Source organism: Chelmon rostratus, chromosome 2, assembly GCF_017976325.1.
Source record: "Chelmon rostratus isolate fCheRos1 chromosome 2, fCheRos1.pri, whole genome shotgun sequence".
In the NCBI taxonomy this organism is placed as follows: domain Eukaryota; kingdom Metazoa; phylum Chordata; class Actinopteri; order Chaetodontiformes; family Chaetodontidae; genus Chelmon; species Chelmon rostratus.
Genome location: NC_055659.1, coordinates 24,977,845 through 24,998,954, shown reverse-complemented (window position 1 = coordinate 24,998,954; position 21,110 = coordinate 24,977,845). Strand labels below are relative to the sequence as shown.

General features: G+C 40.3%; 2 protein-coding genes across 10 annotated transcripts; both read right to left on the bottom strand.

Moving 5' to 3' along the window:
• Nucleotides 1-862: 862 nt before the first annotated feature.
• On the bottom strand, nt 863-12,663 carry mbd1b (methyl-CpG binding domain protein 1b). 9 transcript variants are annotated; one of them, XM_041962623.1, is made up of 18 exons: nt 12,553-12,663; nt 11,293-11,872; nt 10,525-10,665; nt 9,920-10,061; nt 9,543-9,832; nt 9,351-9,433; nt 9,215-9,258; nt 8,802-8,942; nt 8,617-8,700; nt 8,351-8,371; nt 8,153-8,245; nt 6,582-6,743; nt 6,315-6,485; nt 6,069-6,149; nt 5,901-5,981; nt 3,530-3,625; nt 3,154-3,444; nt 863-1,511 (listed from the first exon to the last, which is right to left on the bottom strand). In XM_041962623.1, the coding sequence occupies exons 2-18, from the start codon at nt 11,676-11,678 to the stop codon at nt 1,425-1,427; spliced, it is 2,394 nt and encodes a 797-aa protein (XP_041818557.1). In that variant the 5' UTR covers nt 11,679-11,872; nt 12,553-12,663; the 3' UTR covers nt 863-1,424. The 9 variants fall into 9 exon arrangements, with proteins under 9 accessions (XP_041818557.1, XP_041818515.1, XP_041818523.1 ...); XM_041962581.1 differs by having other exon boundaries at nt 863-3,444; nt 11,293-11,719; nt 11,811-11,872; XM_041962589.1 differs by lacking the exon at nt 12,553-12,663 and adding an exon at nt 12,159-12,318 and having other exon boundaries at nt 863-3,444; nt 11,293-11,719; nt 11,811-11,872.
• A 1,566-nt stretch (nt 12,664-14,229) lies between these two features.
• cxxc1b (CXXC finger protein 1b) lies at nt 14,230-19,401 on the bottom strand. The gene is made up of 14 exons (XM_041955746.1): nt 19,290-19,401; nt 18,174-18,289; nt 17,979-18,079; nt 17,727-17,863; nt 17,364-17,519; nt 16,824-16,970; nt 16,590-16,697; nt 16,287-16,465; nt 15,775-15,982; nt 15,452-15,562; nt 15,272-15,321; nt 15,097-15,193; nt 14,857-15,009; nt 14,230-14,643 (listed from the first exon to the last, which is right to left on the bottom strand). The coding sequence occupies exons 1-14, from the start codon at nt 19,290-19,292 to the stop codon at nt 14,497-14,499; spliced, it is 1,713 nt and encodes a 570-aa protein (XP_041811680.1). The 5' UTR covers nt 19,293-19,401; the 3' UTR covers nt 14,230-14,496.
• Nucleotides 19,402-21,110: the final 1,709 nt, after the last annotated feature.

Genomic DNA, 21,110 nt, shown 5'->3' with positions numbered 1-21,110 from the left:
AAAGGAAATCGCATCAGCTCGATGTGTTCAAGCTGTGCTTCTCCTTCCGCTTATCCAGTCATTCTGTGCGCGGTTTGACAACCTGTCATCAGTCATGTGTGTAAAAACAAATCCAACATATTAAGTGCAAAACAGTGATACTGGCGCATTTACAGAAATGCTGATTAATGTCCACATAAACAAAAAAAAATTAAATGAATATATTTATTCAATTGGTAATAAAGAAATTCTTAATAAAAATGTCAAAGAAACTACTTAAAAACTAAAACCGCATTTTTACAACTCTCTCTACTGTCCTTGAATGCTGCATACACAATATAATTTAAGCCCTTTTCAAATATGCATGAATTAAAGACACCATGATGACTGTAGAACTTTCATTCTATAACAAAACCGCAAAGCATTTAAGTGGAGCCTTTCCTTTTGTTCAGAGGGACACCAGCACATTACAACATGCCTCCATACTGTCACAAGCTGCTGTAAATCAACTAGTTTCATAGGGCTCTTCAAACACAGACGCTGGTGGACCACAGATCCAAGTCTCTTAAGCAAAATAAAATATAGGTTTGGCTTCATTTGAAGGCATTAGCTGTGGTTCCCACTGAAACAATGCTTAATAATCAAAGCAATAACTCAGCCAACAAACACAGCACCCGGCTCAGTTGACTGTGGTCCCATCGCGTCACACAGCCAGTAAAACAAGGATTAAATAGCTACATAAACACAAGCAGCATTAGGTCATCTGGATGGCTATCAGGGAATTTAAAATCTTGGGCTTTCACTGCTTCCCAGGATGTATTTCAGATGCAGTGAGGCCATCAGGAATATTTGGTAAATATTATATAAAAAAAACAAGTCGGCGAGAGAAGTTTATTTGCACACTGCATTCAGAAAGACACAGACCGGACGTATAGAAAATGTTTGTTTCAGTTCTTTAAATGTTTTAATTCAAAGACTAAATAACAACATCTTTGAAATAATTAGCAGATCCCAAACATTTCAAAATCTGCACAATTACTTGAGGAAACCAAAATAGCAAAAATAAATCTGATATGTGTTAAGAACAAATTAGCTTTCACATTGTTTGAGTCATCGATTTACTCCAACACTCCAACAGAGAGGGGGGGCGGAGAAAAATGCAATTATACAATTTAAACAAAGTCGGTGAGGTTTAAAATACAATATTAAATACCAAATCTCATAATCGCCAAGAACATAGATGGCAGGATGTGGTCTAAAGTGGCTTAACACACTTCTGTCAACTAAATAAACACAGAATGTCACGAGCTGTAAGATGAGCTTTGGCCGCACCATCAGTTTCATTTGAGGGAATCATTTAGGAAAATACGTTCTACGAGGATTTACTGATGGAAGTGTACGTACTCTAATCTAAGTGGAAACTTCAGCATATTTCAGGTGTTGAATCAAAACCAGCGCATGTCTTCTTCGGTGCAAAAGCGTCTGCCGCAGCCCAAGAACGAGGAAGATTCCGATGTTTTCCTTGGCATTCTCTAAGCAGTGGTAAAGACAAATGTAATGACTCTTTTCACATTTGTTGGTTGTAAATTTGTTTTTAAGTGAGACAGCAGAGTAGTTCAACTGCATCGCAATTAGTGGTTCTAAGAAGTATGACACCTGTTTATGTCACTTTTTGAACACTGGGTCAGAGTGGATGTAATTAATGAAAATAATCTGAAAGAAAGACCATCTGATATCAATCTTAAATGTAACAAATATATAAGACAAAGTCTGTGATTGCTTAAGTATTAAATCCAGCTGACTTCATATTAATTAGAGGTACTTTTTTTAAGAGGTTCTTCTTCTTGCAATAAACATCAGAAGACCTGATGTGTGCACTGACCATACAAGCTTCATTAACTTGGTTTCTTTCTCCCACATGTCTTCTGGCAGTCACTTCCTCAGATGTCTCAAAGTCTTGTAATAGTGGCTTTCTCTTTGCTTCTCTGATGTAAAGCTGCAGCTGGCAAACAACAGTTGTTGTCTGAACACTGTCTCCCAGCTCAGCTATGGAGCCATGTGGGTCACCATGGGTGACCTGTGGGTGTCAGTGTCCTGAAGATGCTCTGGTTTCATTCCCAATTGGTACTTCTCGCGAACACAAGTGAGCCGGTTGTGTTCCCCTCTCATGATTTAAGTGTGTCATAATAAAGGAAGGCAATACTTTGGCACTCACTGTTTTATGTTTGTACTTATTTTGGTAAATTTGTAGAGATTTATTTTCTCCCTTTTTCTGTCATCATCCACCAAGATTCAATTAAAAAAGAAAAAGACTGCAGGGGGTGAAGGCATTTTTCTAAACACTGGGAGTCTTAAATCAGAGTCTAGTGTATTTCAGTCTTCTTTCTCAATACCTTTAAATGCACATACTGGTATACATAATAATATAGAGGGTTAAACATTAACTTAATGTCTGTATTCCACAAAAAATATCTCAACCTTGAATGAAGCAAAGTTGTTGGTGAACACTTGCTTGGCGGTTAAAAGATAAGAGGGTTAATAGGTTAAAATATCATTTTTGGGCTGAGAGACAAAATCTGGGGAAAACAACCACTCAAAAGTGTAATAAGGGTGACGGGGTGAGGCGTACAGATTCCTCAAGTAAGAGTGCCAATCAACCAGCAGCACAATAAGCACCCAGTGGGCTGATACTACTCATCACACTGATCAAAATCTGGCATAACAGTCATGAAGAAAAGGCCTAAACCAAAATAACAGAATACATGTGAGAGCAAACACGCCTGGATTACAGTGTCCCAGCTCCTGGAATGCCTTTGGTGAGTCTTCAAATAATCAAACCATACTATTACAGTCCAGAGGTAAATCTATAAAACATCTTCTGGATTACCACCAAAAGAAAAAACAAAACAAAAAAAGGAGAAAATGGCAGAAAGTTGCACCAGAGAGCCGCTGTTCTCCACTGTGGTCACACATGTTCCGTCTTTGCTGATGCTAAAGTCCTCGCAACGCTCTGCAGTTATTACAGATACTCACTTTCCTCTTCACCAAGAAATCACATGTTGATGCCCGCTCCAATATGAGCGGGTCTTTTTTAGATAATGGTTCTTGGGGGGGCAGTCCCTGGCACACAACGTACTTCTCCAGGCCCAAAAGCAGATTGACCACTTCACTCACCGAGGTTAAGCGTCCTGGGTATTTGTCGTACAGCGGGTGGGTGGGAAGCAGCGGCTGCTTCTGGACGGTGACCTGATAGCAGAAGCCCGGGTCGATCAGCACCGTGGTGTCGGTCATATTGGACTGTTTCGAACACTGGATGAGCTGCAGCTGCGGGCCCTCCACCATTATAGCATACCATAAGATTGGCAGTACAGAGGAGCGCAACGAGTGCAGCAGCTTCATTAGCTGGTTTTCTACATCTGCACCACCTCCAGCTGAGTTTTCAGCCAAACTGAAGATCTGTGTGATCTGCAGAGACCGACACAATGAAAATAAATACACTAAACTGTGCTACTCAGACGGCTAATATGAAAAGCCTCAGGGGGACACTTACCATCGGCAGCTCCTCTTCCTCTTCTTTGTCGTCGTCATCAACATGCTTCTGACCATCTCTGTATGACTTCTCTGCATCCCATCGGTTTAGCTGGTCCTGGATTGATGAGGGTGAACTCATGAGCTCAACTACTAACTACAACTACTGACAGTGAAAACTCGATCTGTAATTCAAGTGCAGTTAAATAACATCAAAACAAAACTGAACTGAAACTGACTTTCAGCTGCATCAAATCAGCTTTAAAGTGCAGAGTGTGGGATTGTTACAAATGTATCTATTGTCTTTATTAGCTCATAGAACATGTACTAAATCATGGGATAGACATACACCCCTAATATCTACCCAGCGTCACTATATTTCACAGTGGGAGGTGTCCACACCTCCACTGACTGTAAACTGGCTTTGATGTGGTGCTGGTTCATTGCTTCAGCCAGCACTGCAAGCTTACACTTAATTCCCCAGTTTATTCGATACACCAAGCTAAAACTAATGCAGTATAACACAAACACCCTGCAATAAATCCAAATTATTATGAGGCTTAATTCACAGCCTTTGCCTGCAAACTATACTAAACAACATTATTGGTTTTGTATTTGAGAGAAGCACTGCAGCCCCACTGACACACCAGTGACATACAGTCAAACTGTATAAGTTTACACCTGCAGAACTATATGTATTCAAATTCCAGTGAAAAGCTTACAAAGATAAGAAATACATCAAAAATTTGGGGGAAATGTGTAGAAAAGTTATGCAGTAGACATCTACACAGCATAGATTAATAATATCTGATGGAGTGGTGAGTATCCAAAAAAGGTTTAGACATTTCACTAAATGTAAACATATTCTTTTAATGAAAAATGATAACAAGTAGATACAGAACATGCACGATACTGTCAGACAATGTGGAATAAGAGTTACTTGTTACTACTTAAAGGCAACCAAAACTCCAGCTTCCAAAAAGTTGGGATGCTTTGTAAAATTTAAATAAAAACAGAGTGCAACAATTTGCAAACAAACTGTGTTTACTGACAATGGTTTTCTCAAGTGTTCTGAGCTCATGTAGTAATCTCCTCCACACAATCATGTGTTCACAAAGTGGTGAACCTCGCTCCATCCTCGCTGTGAACGACCAGGATGATCCTTTTATACCTAATCATGATACTTTAACCTGTTACCAATCAACCTGTTTACCTGTGGAATGATCCAAACACGTTGCCTCTGTCCCAACTTGTTTAAAACGTGCTGCTGCATCAAATTCAGAATAAGCATATTTTTACAAAAATCAGTGAAGTTGATGAGGCAAAACCGGAAAGATATTGTTTTCAATCGAGTATATGTCAAAAAGGAATAGCAAATGATCTCATTCTGATTTATTTCTGTTTTACACTGCGTCCCAACTCTTTTGGAATTAGGGTTGTAAAATGAAAAACTGATTGTTAAGGGGTCAAATAAGAAGATCTGCAAGACTTCCTACTCCTAGTTATATGGGCAAGGCTTGAAAACACAGGGCCTGAAAGCTACAGCACTGATGATGGGTCATGAAGCATCACATATTTTTGTCCAATCAAGTGACTGGCAAAACAAGTGACCACAAGAACTGTAGGACAGCCAAGAGGAGAGGCGTGACGAGGACATAGCGCAAACAGCTTGGCAGTGATGTGCATCCTTTAAGAGGAGATCAAAATAACTTTTGGGGGCGGCCTGGTGCCAAGTGGTTAAGATATGTACCATATAATTGCAACAACCATTGTTCAATTATGTCTGCCTTTGTTGCATGTCATACCTCTCTCTTTCTCTCTTCATGTTTCCCATCTATATCTACCCTGTGAAACTGTGCAAAAAGGCTCACTTCACTACTCATATACTGTCAGATGGACATACCCAAAAGAAAGCAGAGGACAGGGAGAGAAGACCACTCTAACTTGAGACAAGACAACAGGAATCAGCCCAAAAGTACACCCATTGTAAAAAAAAAAAAAAAAAAAAAATATTCATCAACCTGAGAGAAACACTTAGATGTACAGACTGTATTACCATGGAGCTGGAACCAGGCCTGGATTCATCCCACTGAGCCACAGGCCAAAGAACAGCATGACAACAGATACACATAAGGACATGGACAAGGCGCCGGAAGTGTTTGTGAAGGAAATTGCCAACAGGAGGCCATGATTACACATGATCAGTCAGCTTTAGTGCTGTTAAGCATAGGGCAGCAAATATCTACAAAAGAGCTCTGGGACATATCTGAAGGCCCCTGAACTTAAAACACAGACTGACTACTACCAACCACAAAATTCAACCCATTTTTGGCCTGATGGGGGGAAAAGGGCAGTATTACTAAAACAAAAACGAAGGAAGAATGTAAACTTACCAGTTCAGAGTTGTTGTGGTTGCTGATGTAAGGGACTCTGTCAGCCAGTCCATTCCGCTGTCCAAAATCCAAATGATTCAACTGTAAGACAAACTTAGGTTGGCGTTGTGTTTGGTGAGGTAAGCGTCGGGTGACAGGAAACATGTAGACAACAATCTATTTTCTAACCTGCATAGATGATTGGTGGTTTCTCACATTCAGTTCATAGGGGTGTTTGCTACCACTGGCAAGCTCACTGCACCAATTCATCTAAACAGCGAAACATAACTAAAGTAAGACGAAGCCACTCATTTTTCCTTGACTTTCTAATGTTAATGGGTTTTATCTGCAGGAGGATCCGACTAACTTTGACAACTGCTACTAGCACAAAGAAACAACAAGAACAACTGAACACCGAAGGCATTGGAAACTCACTGCTTGAAAGTTACAGTCATCATCTTCATTGTCGGTAAAGTCAGTCAGTCCTTTGTTTTTCTTGAAATTTGACTTCCGACTGTATGTGTAGTGAGGTCTAGGCCTGCCCGGCAGCATCGTTCCATCTGGTCCATAGTCACCTTGTCCCATCTGGAAAGGCAGCAAGTGTCTCTACCAAATGTAAGCAGAGACATAGTAAAAAAAAAAAACACCATTTCATCTCCACTGCATGAAACGACAAAATTATTCAAATCGGTAGGGTTTTACCATCGCCTGTCTCTGGCACTGGCGTAGTCGACACTTCTGCCTCTTCTTGTTGCTGCCACCAAATTTGGGTTTGTCTATACAGAAATCACATGTGCCGCAGTCTTTCCTGCAGAGGCAGGCTTTACATTCTCCACAGGACCGCCGCTTCCGCTTCTTATGCCACTAAAAACGAGAATAATAAGAGAAAGGCATGATGTAACAAGTCAACACAGAAAATAATTAAGTAAATTTGTCAGCTATAGAGGAAGGTGATAGGGCATTATAGTCAAATGCTTAATTAAACTCAAAACCTTCTCAAATAAATCTTCTAAGCCTTTGAAATTAAGTCAAGTATATAGTACAGAAGGAGACATTTTCTTACAGTATTTATGCAAACCACACACAACCATGATGAAACAATCTGTTACCAATCGTAACATAATGTGTCCGAAAGCGTATTTCCATCCACTGGGTTTTATGTCTTTTTTCAATTTGTGCATAAAAAAGAAAATGCAACTTAGTGCACCAGAAACAGACTTAGTGAATAAATCATGACAAACATGGAGCAGGTGATTTAAACATCACTCAAGTGTGTGCTTCACCGAAGAGACAATGAGGAGACTGTACCCTTCCTCACTTTAATACATGAAGCAAATAGAAATGACACATTTCCCACGTGGTTTTCCATCCTTTGGGGTTTGACTGTTGCTCTTTTTAAAAAGATTCATTTGTAAGACTTTCTACTGAAGTTCTGGAAAGTTGCACTGCCCTGCATTAGGACAGACACACTGGGCGTACTGAATGTGCTACTAGTAGGGCTGGGTGATTAACTCAAATCTATTTTCCATTCTGAAAACAAGATAATTGAGATAAAATTATTTCTGTGCTGCTTTCCATTTCGCAATGCTCTTGTTTTGTCCCGTGTTACAAATCCAGCAAAACCCTCTCCCTTACAGTTCAGCTGTTAGACCATAAGATATCACATGGTGTGCAGGTGCGCACAGCAAGCACACATACACACACACTGATACACAATGAACTGGCGGGGACAGTCATTATGCACTGTGGCAGCCCCAAAAACTCATACAGATAAGTTAGAAGAGAGACTAAGCATGACAGCTTGATGACTGTGTGTGCGTAACGTGCCCAGAGCCCAGAGAACGGTGCGTTGTTAGTGGCCAACCACATTCAACACTGAATGAGTTTAAGAAAACTCGTATCATGTACATATAGCCGAATAAAAGGACACTGTGAAGTCCATGATGTACATATTACATTTAGTGTTTTTCAGTTGAATTATATTTAGAGGTCAAGGTAATCCACTGTTAAAGACATTTGTTAAAAGTTCAATACATGTATGATGTTTCCAGTCAGTGAGTAATCATGTTAAATAATCGTATTATTATTCCTCAATATTGAGGAAAATACTGTATTTTCCACACTATAAGGCGCACCTAAAAGCCTTTAATTTTCTCAAAAACTGACAGTGCGCCTTATAATTCGATGCGCCTTTTATATGGATCAATATTGGTTAATTTTGGTTATCGTAGTCAGGGGGCATGGCCGAAGTTACTGGTGGTTGGGAAACTCACATCGTCGTCGTCGTCAGTCGACAAGTCATCCTCATCTTCAACGTCCACGTTGACTGAGAAGTTCTCTGTGTCGCTGCTTTTGAGACTCGGGTGCTATGTGAATAGAACATCATCAGTGAGAGCGGGGAAAAAGGTTATAGCACTAATACTGAGGGTTATAAATACACATAGAATATGGTCTCGTATTACAAAAGTTACCTGTGAGTCTGTAACTTCGCTCTGTAAAATAAAATTGCTGCTGTTAGAACTTGAACATGAAATCTGTGAATCAATCAGTGTCAAATTTGCCACAAAAAATGGCTATTATGACATTAATACAGGCAATTAAAACGTGGGGTTTAACAAAAACCCATGAAAATCTACAGAGATCCTGTGAGCCCAGCACATGGAGATCTTGTTTTGTCAGTCACTTGATAGGCAACGTAAACATGTACACAGTAGTGGATTACACCAGCTTTGATCACCTGAAAGCTCATGCTGTCATCAAATGTTTCAGGAATGTCATTATAAGGCCTCTGCGGCAGGAAGCCTCCACTTCCCGGGCCCTGCTGGGATATACAGGGAAATAAAGCATAAAAAAGTGCGAGAGTAACACAATTACCAATAGGCATCCAAATAAACAATACCTGTTGTGTACCTGTCAGCTTACCTTGCGAATAGGACATATACATTTGCGTTTCCGGCATATGCGTTTCCGGGACTCGGGGCTCTGCAGTCCATGCTTGCAGTTGGCACACTGCCCACAATTCACCGTGTTGTGGCATCCCACACACTGTCCGCAAGGAATCCACTACAAGGTGACATGACCAAGAGTAGAAATGCAGGTGTATTCATTAGTATGCACTTTTGAATTTTACTGACACACTTTAACACTTTTCTCATTCTATTTATTTCAGAAAAACATTGAAAATGTGTCTTCTTGAAAAATCTGAATCTTCAAAAAACACTCACACAGCCAAAAGTGTTCAGCCAGTTTCAACAACATAACTTCTTCATATAAACAAAACATTAAATTACTGTGGGAATTCTGAATCCATGGTTTAAATACTGAAAATGCTTTACCTTTCTGAAACGGATCATTGGATGCTCTTTTGTCTTTGACGCTGCTGGAATTTAAAAGACAAACATCTTAGGATAAGTAAAACTGGAAGAGGGTCAACAACTACTTCCATGACTGTGTCTTCACAAACTGACATACCCCAACAGGTGGGACAGCAGGGCCTCTTCCTTTGTTTGTCATACCATGTGCCTGTGAAGGAAATACCACATTTGGCACAGACCCTGAAAAGAAACATGATAATGCTCAGTCCATGTGTCTTGTTAATTGCATCTACAGTTTTAATAAATAGTTAAAGATTTGAAAGGTAAACTGGAGTAATAATGGACTTACAGAGTGCTGTCCTCTGACCCGATTTCTCCATTTATGGAAGGGAGCGGGAGCGGTCTGGATGATGATGAGGGAAGAGGAAGTTTAATTTTGTCCTCTGCTGGTGCATCCTCATTGCGAGAGCCTTGGTTTGGAGTTCCTATGGTATTATGTGAGGAGAAGCTTGCCTGGTTGGAGTTGAGGTTTTTGGGCCCCTGGCTGGGGGTGAGCCTGTGGTGGGAGTCTGGAGTGTCAGCCCCCTCTCCTCTGTCCATCCAGCTGGACTCAGAGGAGGAACGCTCCCGGATCTTCCTCTAATGGATTAGAAAGTGAAGAAAAGCGACTGTAAGACATACACGGCTTACATGTTTTAAGTCTGAAGTGCTTAAAGAGGCCAATACCTTCATTCTGCTTCGAACCCTTATGGGCTGTGCTTCGCCCTCGTAGAACTTTCCTGTCTTGTATTCAAAAGTTGCCAAGTCAAGACATCCCTCCAACACCGAAACCAGTTCTACTCGGCTTCTCACTCGATCACCCCGTGGACTGCAAAGGGGAAAGAAACAGTTACGACTGCAAAGAAGTGGAGGACAACCACTAAAAACTACATCACTTTGTCATCCAGTCACAGCTTCTGCTTCTTGAGTCCTAATAGCAGTTAGACAATAGCCTTATTTATTTATGCATTAATTAGGGCTGCAGCTAATGATTACTTTGTCATTGATTTTTCAGCAGATCATTTTTTTTTCAATAATCAACTGTTAAGTCTATAAAACATCATGTTGTGTCTAACCAGTTCAAAAGAATATACGTAATAAAAGAGCACAGCTCAAACCTGCAAATATTTTGAATTTCAGGCAGCAGTTAAAAGTAGTAAAATGTCAATACTACAATCAACATTGCTGACCACAAAGTCAACGTCTGACAAAATATATTCTGCTCCTCCCTGAATTGAAAACAACTATGAATTGGGATTTTTTTTTTTACATTTCTAGCAGACAGTATTTACCTCATGTAATATACATCCTTCTGTCCAATGCTACAACCTGAGCGCCGAACAACTTCTTTGCGCTTCCAGCCATCTCCAAGTATTGGCCATTCAATCCATCCTTCATCAGGATGTGATCGCTTACGGCGAGGAACGTGAAGCCTGAATTGAAGAGGAGGTGGGAATTACACGTCAGATATATTTCTAACACGAGGGATAAACAGACTACATGTGCATATATTTTATGCTCTATATTTATTTGATAATTTGTTATTTTACTGTTAATTGATTGAGGCAAAGTTGCCTTGAGGTTTGAGATGACTCTTTCAACAGTCATTGAAGCAAACAGAGACATTCAAAAGCCCTCTGATTTTTCATTTCAAGTTCCTCTGAATATTACTGTTTAACCTTTAAGGCAGATGCATTTAGATATGATTTTACCTTAGCTCCAACCAAGCAGCTATAAACTGTAAGCCCCTTGTTAGTGTACATCTTGTAACCATTACCTTTACTTAAATACACCTGGTGTTGAATTCAGTCAGGAAAACAGTCCAGCATGTTATGCACATATGAATCACCACTGTTATCTCCATGATTATAAAAGATTATTCTGCGGCTCTTGTGCTTGCACGTGGCCATAAAAATGCAAATCCATCCAAAGATAGAGGTGCTAATTAACAGTCTACAATACAAGATAAGCAGGCACTGCAGACAACATGTTAGAGAGAACATGTTTGCATTTTTATTAGATGACCACAGACTGGAGTGAAACAACATAATTCAACCTACTGATAAATCTTTGAGGTCTTCTCGCTGCCCACCACGCTCTCACTCTTTTCACTTTCTCCAGCCAGGCTTTCTTCATCTGGATCATTTCTACAACCACTATTGGCCTCATCATCATCGTCCTCAAGCGGCTCAAACCAGTCAACAGGAGGCTCACCACACATGGCCTTAGCCTCCTCCCTTGCTTCTCCAGGGCTTTCCTGTGCTGGATCTGAGCTGGGGTTTTCCTTTGTATGGTCTGAGTCTGAGGAGGCCAGGGGCTCCTGAGCTGGTGCTGCCTCAGAGGTGCTTTCTGACTCACTGCTCTTCCTCTTCTCTGCGCCTTGTCCCACATCATCTTCCACAGGCTTTCTGCCAGGGACAGGGCTGCCAGGAGGTTCTTCATTCATTGATGCACCAGTTCGGGCCACAAATGGTCCAAAGTGTTTTCCTGGAAACAAATAAGATATCCTCTACAGTCGATCTTGCATCCCATTTAAAGTGGTATATTTTCACATTGTCCGTGGATGTAGCCACTGCACCTTGGCCTCTGAGGTTGGGGCAGGCAGATGGTTAGCGGCCACTCAGTCTTTCATGACATAACCTGGAAAGAGAGACCGTTGTTTAGAAACAGAGATCCAACATGTGCTGTCGGTTATGTCAGTAACATAACCGACAGCGTAATGACAGCTTACAGCGACTAGCTGCTCAAACATGTTTTATACTCCATGGCAATGACTTAACGAGCCATTCCCGTATAACGTTGGTCAGCACGGCATTTCCGTGTGTATTTACAACGCACACTCACTAAAGAGACTACATGTATGTCCAAATCTAGTCAGCACTGGCTGACTAACTTCCATAAACGTATAGCTAACATTCTCCATTACCCGTTAATTAGCTACCCCCGAGATGTAGCAACTGTCAGCCGGCAAACGCAACGTTAGCGACACTAGCTAACCTCAACTGCTCAAAGTATAGTTGCTGCTGAAGGCGCTGATTCTGATATAGGTGTCTATTATTTCTTAATACGCAGCGTTAGATTAGCGACACAAATACCAGCAGCGCGATGTCAATGCCACTTACGTAAGGTTAGCCGGAGTATAAATACTGAAAGTGAAAACGGGAGTAACGTTAGCCATCGTTAACATTAGCTATAACGTTAGCGTTCCTCCATGGTTCCTATGCCAATATGCTGATTATTCCTCTGTGTTCAGAGCTGTGTGTCGATACCAGTTGGCAAATGTTTGCCTTTAAATGGGCCAACAAAACACAGACACACACCTTTAGGGTAATATTTACCAGATGCTTGGCACTCTGACCACAAAAGGCACCACTTGACTTTTCGAGGTAGAGGTAACGTAGCTAGCTACAAGCCATTTAGCACTAGCGGAAACAGCGCTGGGACAAAGGAAGGCTGGATACCAAAGATTTAGATCCGACCAGTCCGTGGATGTAAGTTCGGACCCCGCCTAGAGAACTGCCAACACCAGGCAGTAAATTACATCAAATAACATATGTTCTCAGTTAACAAATATCATTACTTAATTCTTCAATTTCAGCGATTTTTAGAATTATAATGTGACGGTAAGTTCAAGTAGCCGCCGCAATGTGTGATAAAAACTTTGTTTGTGACCTCCAGTGGAAACGGAATTCCTAATGTACTTTGTCACATTTTTATTTACCTCTGCTCTAAATAATTACTACACATCACCTGAGCTTTAGCCATGTCAGGCCTTTTTAGCTATATTTTAGGTGTATCAGCTAGCAGTGTAGTATTTCCATTATACTATATATATATATATGACTAATAATACAATTGTGTAGGTGTGTGGTATCTGTATGACAGAATATGTATAACTACATATTACATATACGTATACATATAAAAACATTAGTTCACACATTTTTCATTTCATGCAAATATCCTTCCAGGAGAAAAAATTAAAGCAAGAAAAAGCCGGCTGCGCAGAAAAATAAGCCTTTTCTAATGAATGGATCATGACTATGGAAAAGTGTGGCTTGGAGACTGCAGGGACATATTTCTCTCATCCCGTCTCCATCCTCTTTGATAAGACGCGTCATCTGTATCGTTGAACTGTGCTGCCTTCACGGGTCTTTAGAACGAAATGTGAACGGACCTTAACGTCTGACGGGTTTCGTGTTTAGACGATGTTAAAACGCGCGATAACACGTAGAGACACGTCACATTTAGGCATCTTAAAACACAAATACCTGTCAGAGCCAACGGGATGTTCCATCTTTGACTAACAGGGGTGTCAGGAGGTGCGTGCGATTTGGGAGTATTGTGGGTCCCAGCCGAATAGTTGGTGGAGCTAACAAACCAAAATCTTACGCTAAACTAATTCGGTCAGTCATCGTCATGCATCGTGTAACTCATTCAATTCCAGTATCGACGGAAATAACAGTAACGGTCTTATTGTAGTGTTACCAGTCCCACCACTGGGCGTCAGTACGCATTAACATATTTGTGCCATCAATGAGTAAGGATGAGTGACAGCCATGTATCATGCCATATGCCTCATCTTTGGCATGGAATTGTGTTTAGAATTGAAGATCCCGTCAGGAGTGCACTTGTGTGTATTTGCACCACAAAACTTTTGGGGGGACTTAACTCTAGTATAATATTCGCATCAGTATTTGTCAAATGAGATACAGTATTATTACCATCTTCTTGATGCCATATTTCTCCACCTCTCCTCCCTTACATCCACTCCTGCAACTATTGAATCTCCTTAAAAGATGGCAGATGATGCTGTGTATTGTACTCTTCTTCATGGTCCTGAAGGATGTGCCAATACAGTCATGTGTCAGTTTAAAGTGCACATAAAAACATTCTTTTCATCTGCAATTGTCATGATAAGGAAAGCATCCTGTGTTGAAAAGCCAAAATGAATGATGATACAAATAAAAGATACATCACTCACATACACACTTAACCTGGAGCAGATGGTTTATTCAGGGCAATCATACAAAAAAACAGCAGTTTTCAATAAGCCGTACTTCATCTACCAGTCAGGAAAAATATATACCCATTTACATCTTAAAGTTAATAATCATACAAAGATTTTAAAATAATTATCTATTTAGAAAATCAGTTTCTCTCCAAATGGTAGTTGTCGTTCTATAAATTTAAATCCTTAACACTCAAATCTCCTGTTTCGTACAGTGATCCATAGATCCATAAATTGATGCAGACTAGGTCGACTACCTATCCTTGTTACTTCGGAGATCGGTTGTCAAGGGGTCGTGCTGAATAGTTTGGTGCAACATCAGCGCGAGCAGACCAGCTCTGTTTGTCATAGCAGTCCTAACATTACGCTCCTGTTCAAAGAGCTCGTCCAACTTGTACCACTGTGAGTGGAAAAAAAAAGAAAAAAGAGGTTAAATAATTATCACTTCACTCATTGTGGGTCGAGGGCCAAGAGGCATTTGCTTTGAACAGATGCAATTTCAAGTAGGAGCTATCAACAAAAACTCTTCCTACATATGATTCGACAGATAAAAACTTAATAAATATCAAGCTCTGTCCATTAAAACTGAAGCAAGTCATTTAGTTTGACTTACCACTCTGACTCTCTCCAAGTCCACCTCTGCTCTCCTTAGCTTTTCCCAGTTGTAGTGTTTGTTGCATTTCCTTTTGGAGACCCTGCAGTATTCTCCTGTCAGCTCAAACACGTTCTTCACCAGAGGACACCCACACACCTCATCCACGGGGACCTGGTCACCAAACAAAGGAAAGCATCTCCACATTAACATTACTTCATGTTTGCAAGTTGCATAAATGACTGAGGGGGCTCCACTGACCTTAGGATCTCTGGAATGTTCTGGACACAAAACTTGAAGCCTCTTACAATATGTTTTGCTTTGGGGATTGTACACGTCACAGAAGAGTCTGGTTGCTCTGTGAAAAAATATATTGTTAGTTTAAACAACTGTAATAGCGAAAACTAATACTGACTTTGAGAGTATTTTTTCTTACCCTTCTATTCTCGTAGGGTACATGGAACCAAAGGAGGTCTGACTCTCATACTGCCAAGGTAATCATTCAGGAAAGAAATGTCACAAGTAGCCCATATGCTTTTGTGTGTATTTATCTGATGCTTAGAAGCAGACATGTAAAGTATAATAATAATCCGAAGAGAATAAGACAAAGAGTCACCTTTGCGTAACATCTCTCCATATGTCTCAGTGCCACTTTTGGATTGATGGGATGACTACAAGACACGCAGAAAATCTGCAGGTCTGTGTCCTCGCTATCACCTTCATTCACCTGCAAACAGCACCAAAGCATTTTAATTACAGAAGTGTTACTTCTTTTTTTTCTTCTTTTTTTTCGGAGCTTCAAACAAGCAAAAAAAAAAAAAAAAAAAAAAAAAAAAAAACAGCCCTGACTTTGACAAGACCCACAGGGGACAGTCATGAAACAGCAGTTATAGCCGAACAGGCTGTGTAACTGAATAAATAACCACGCAGGCTGTTCACCTCCTCATCCTGCTGAACCGCCTGCTGCTTGGCCTTGGCGATGATGCCTTCCAGTTCGTGGAAACGTCGCTCCATCTCTGTGAGGCGCAGCCGAGCGTTCTGCTGTTCCCGGCGAATGCGCTCCAGGTGCTTCTTACCGTGCTCCTCAGCAATGCAGGGACTCTGCTGCCACTGCTGGATACGCTGAGGGAGGATCTCATATATCCGGCTGTGGATCAAAATGCACACTAATCAATGCTAAAAAAAAACTCAACCTGATCAGGATTTCCCTTTGATCATCACTGAGTTAGCTAAGAGAAAAAGAAATACTACCCATAGGAAGCAACACTAAGGATATTGCTAAGAAAGACAAAGAGGCAGAATATTTTATAGTTTTGGGGAAAAAAATACTTAAATGAGCAGCAAATAAATAGCATTTCCATTTAAATTCACTTGAAGCAGGCATCCACAACACAGCATTTATCTTAACACAAGCAAACTAATGCATGAAAGGTGAAAGTAAGAGTTCTTACTTGGCAGCTAACTTCATGCCACAGTCCTCAGAACAGTATTTGGAGTTTGGTCTCGCTGCCTGCACACAGCTTGGCCCCAGACACTGACGCTGCCCTGTGTTATCCCGGAGTTCACCCTTCTCACTGTATCTGGTTCTGTCTTTGTGTTTCTGCTTCTGTTTGTGGCGCCGTGACTCCTTCTGGATAGGTTTGAAAGAAGCGGTTGTAGACCAGACATTAGCATATTTGTTACTATAATTTACCATGTTAACACCTGGTGGCACTTCAAACATCAGTGACCATTTGTATGAGGGAATGTCTTACTTTCTTGTCAAACTTCTTTTCTCGTCTCTTGACATGCTTCACCTTCACAGCCTTCTTGCGCATGACGGGACTGAAAATGGGCTCATCATCGTCATCACTTGCCCAGGCCTGAGTAAGAGGAGAACAAATGACTCAACATATTGTCCCCAGTCAAATGTTTTAGCTGCTGCTGACTGAGTACATCTAAAATGAGCCAGTTCATATGCAACAATACGGTGTCAAATGTTTTGCTACCATGTTGCTGTCAAGTCCTGCTGCTTTGTACTGCTGGTAGAGATCCGCTTCGCTGTCGTAGTCATCAGAATACCGTCTCCGTCTGTGGTAAGAATTGTCCCTCCTTTCTTGCAAAGAGAGTTCCTCATCCTTCACACGTAGCATTTTCTGTACAATACAACAAGCAACAGGTAGCTCATTTCTAAACTGGCCACAAGGGACTGCACAAGTACATCAGAGATCCTGCAGTGCTAATCGCTTCAAGGAATTGGAGAGGAAATAAATAAATAAATAATATTTTAAGCTTCTCATTTAAAAACTACTGCATGGTTTTGAATTGGTACCATTTAATTCTACATTATTGCAGAGCAACATTCTAGTAAAGGGCCATTGCAGGACCTTACATGTATTGAGTAAAGTTAATGTACAACTTTCAAGATCTTTCAATGACAAAAAGAAGTATCAGTGAAATGAAAGTGACAATGTAAAAAATAAAAACATTCTTTGACATTTAGGTGGCATAATCGTATTTGAACACAAAGTAGAGATAAAGTGGCTTACCCTGGCTCGAACCTCACATTGCCTAAACCTGCACTTCTGTCTGATTTTGTTGGGGCCTCCAAACTTCTTCATGTCTTTGCAGAAGTCACACTGAGCACAGTCCTCAGTCCTTCTGCAGGGCTCACATTCCCCACACATTCGGACTGAACGCTTTACCTGAGCATAATCAAACACTGGACAATGAGGGGCATTGCATCTGAAGAAACATGCATTGTTTACACCCCACATATTCACCTATTGCTTAAAAATGGGTGGCCGCTGCTGTATCACAAAGCAATGTTATCTATCATTTTTGTTTTGAGACAGTCTGCCAATCTGATAGTGGAGTAAAACCTAAATAATTAGGTCACAAGTACAACTTACTTTAGATCCACGCCGCCTTTCACTCTTATAGTCTGGTGTACTCGGAGTGCTGTACTGTCTTTCAGCTCTGTCAGGTTCAGATTCCTTCTCTCGGTTTTTCTTTGATCTATACTTTATTTCCAGTGAGGGGTTTATATCTGGTGATAGGGAGAATAATGCAACAATGTCTCATTTGTTTTGACAATTTGTGATTAATTTGATGTTTAGCATGGCAGTCTAAAATGCCGTGAGAAAAGATTTGTTTTTCATCACCTCTGCATCTCATGCAGTACCATTCTCGGATTGCCTTCGCCGTCTTCTCTGTGATGTTAATGCAGTGCCCGTGGAACCACTCATTACAGTTGTCACAGCCACTGATGCAAATAAAGGACAAAATGTATGGGCATTGCTGCATCCATTTGCAGTAACAGAGACATTAAAACAACAGCCCCAGTGTTGTGAACTTACATCATGAAGCAGTTGATGTCTGGTTTCCGGCAGATACAGTACAGCGGTGCGTTTTCTCCCTCCATACTGCTGGTCTCTGGGCCTGGTGCAGGGTCAATGTCAGACATTTCGCTGTCCTGAAAAGTACCATACATGTCACACTCCAGATAATAACCAATGGCATTATCTGCAGCAGGACATTTTTCTCAGGGAGAGCAGAAGTCTTCATGTGGGTTTCTAAAGTAGCTGCTGTGCTTAGCTGTTAGCCACTTAGTATTTCTGGTTGCAGAGTAACTGTGCTGCTATACACAGTGTGCTGCTTAGTAACCGGGGATTGTTCCTATCTTTGCCACTGCATTGAACTTGCTTACCCATACGAGTTTAATCAGTATCCTGTTCTCCAATACACTGAACCAGGCCATTCTTGCTGTCACTATCACAACAAATTCTACTCTTAAGTCCCGTTCCTACATGGAAAATATAAAAATGTTAATTACGCTTTAAAGACCAAAACCTTATGTCGAACATTTGTAACTAGGCTATTGCAGTAAATGCAATTGCTACTATTTTTAGCTTGCACCATGCTATTCCATGATGCACACTTTCAGCGCCTGGTATTTTATGTTAGCTAGCTACCTAGCTAGCTTGTAATGTCAACACAGGGAAAAGAAAAAAAGAAAAGAAAATGAGAGAACATATAAACAGTTGGTCAGCTAACATTAAGTTAACAAGCACCCACAGTGAGAAGCAAACACCGAGTAACATTAACAGCTGCTTTGTTTACACAATAACATAACTAACATTACTAAGGGTGTAGCTCGCATCGTAATCGGTTAGCATCAGCTGACTGATATGTACAGTTTATGTTTGCCAGTTAGTTTACTTTGATGTACCACATAAACACAAAGTTGTCAAAACAGATTTAAATTCAATGCTAAATCATTCTGCATAGACATGACTTAACCTAGCTATAATTAAACGATGTATCGTTACAGTTAGCTAAGTTAACTTAAGTTGGATCACAACACGCTCTTGTCGGATGTAAAGGATCAGCCTATCAATAGGATAAAATGAATTTACTACGTTTGCCTAACCGTAAATCTTATAGGTATGAAAGTCTTTATTTTTAATACTTACCATTATGTGTGGTATGTGCAGTCTTTGTTCGCGCAAATATAGTAGAAAGGCAACAGATATCTTACAGCGGGAAACACTGTGTCTGTTAGCTCGGCAGCTAGCTCGAGTTATTTCAAGGTTTACACGGAAATGACATCGTTCAGAATCGGCTAAACTCGATACCACTCGTAAAAAATAGCGTTGGTCGTTGGTCAGTGTTCTTCTTCTCTGGTGACAAATAATGAATGTCGCCATCTGTTGGATTTGTTACAAATTGCGTTTCTTAAAAGAACGGCTTTGCTTTTTTTGGCTCAGAAGGACACAGCACAATGTGTATACAGTATACAATGATATTGCTTTATTTAAAACAATGTTCTTGATTACAGTAGATTTGACTATTATTTACTATTATGCACTAGATGTAGGGAAAAACACATCTGAATAAGCAATATCAATACAGCCATTCTTGTTCTTGTTCCTGTTTTATGCACACAAACACACACACGCACACACGCACATGCACACGCACACACACACACACACACAGAGAGAGAGAGAGAGAGAGAGAGAGAGAGAGAGACTGTGAAAGAGCCTGTGAGATGCAGTTACACCTGCACTGACTGACTGAAGGATGCATGTGATTAAAGCTGCATACTGGATCGTCAACTTCTAGAGTGTGCCATGAAAAGTGAGTACAACATGTTTCTTACAAATCTCTTAACATACCGAGACCAATAATGAGATATATACACGGTAGGTTTTGTGGATTCCTGTACTTTACAGCAATGATTATGTTCATTACTAAATGGTTGTGGCTATTGATAAGTTCATTTAGTGTAAATAATTTGGATTTGACTCAATCAGTTTGACACGATAATATGTTATATATATTATACCTTATTTATATCCCTTGTATACCTTTATCTGATACTGAATACCTACAAGTATTGTTAAACTGCAACACATTTAAAACTGCACAATGTGTTTTCCTCTGTTTTGTCTGCAAAAAAAGGTGAGGTAAGTATTACTTGAAGACATGAATTATGAATGAATAGCAAAGATCTCACATTCTTATATACTAGCTGTCAGGATATCTGCATGCTGCCTTTCATCTACATTATAAATGTTTCCAAAATGGTGATTAATAATAGATTAACTTCTCTGTAATCTCCAAGATGTCCACTCATCACTAACAGCTATGAAACCTCAGCTACAGATCAGACTCTGGGTCTGTGGTAAGTACAGAGAATAATGAGGTTTCATTTTACACTATGATATTAGAAAATAAATCATTTCAATTTGATAGGAGAAAAGATGTAAAATGAAAGCACTACATATTATCTTATAGTGAATTTAAATGTTTTTAGTGAGGGAAATTCAATTTTCTAATTTTCTCTCACCAGCTTCACTATTTTAGTTTCTCTTGTGTGACTTCCCTCATCCTCTGGTTGGCTGTTGTTCAGTTTTTCAAGACTGAAGACAAATTTAAGTGGAAGCCTCGATGGATGCCAAACTGAATTCTACAGATGTGAATAAAAAGATGGATGATGGAAAAGACGACAAACCAAAGCTCCATGACTCTCAAGCCACAGCTTCAAAGTCGGCCATTATACCTGACAACTCCATCGCAGGTCAAACAGGTATGTTTACAGACAATACAATGACAAATAATGAGTTGTTGTTGTTTGGAAAATAAACTTTCTTCTTCTCTTGTCTTACAGGATCTTTGGCTGACGTCACTGGTTGTTCAGAGCAGATCTCCACTGAGGACACTGAATTATCTTCAGCTGACGTCTCTGTGAATGTGTTCCCAAATAAAACAATAGGTATCTTTCGCTATGA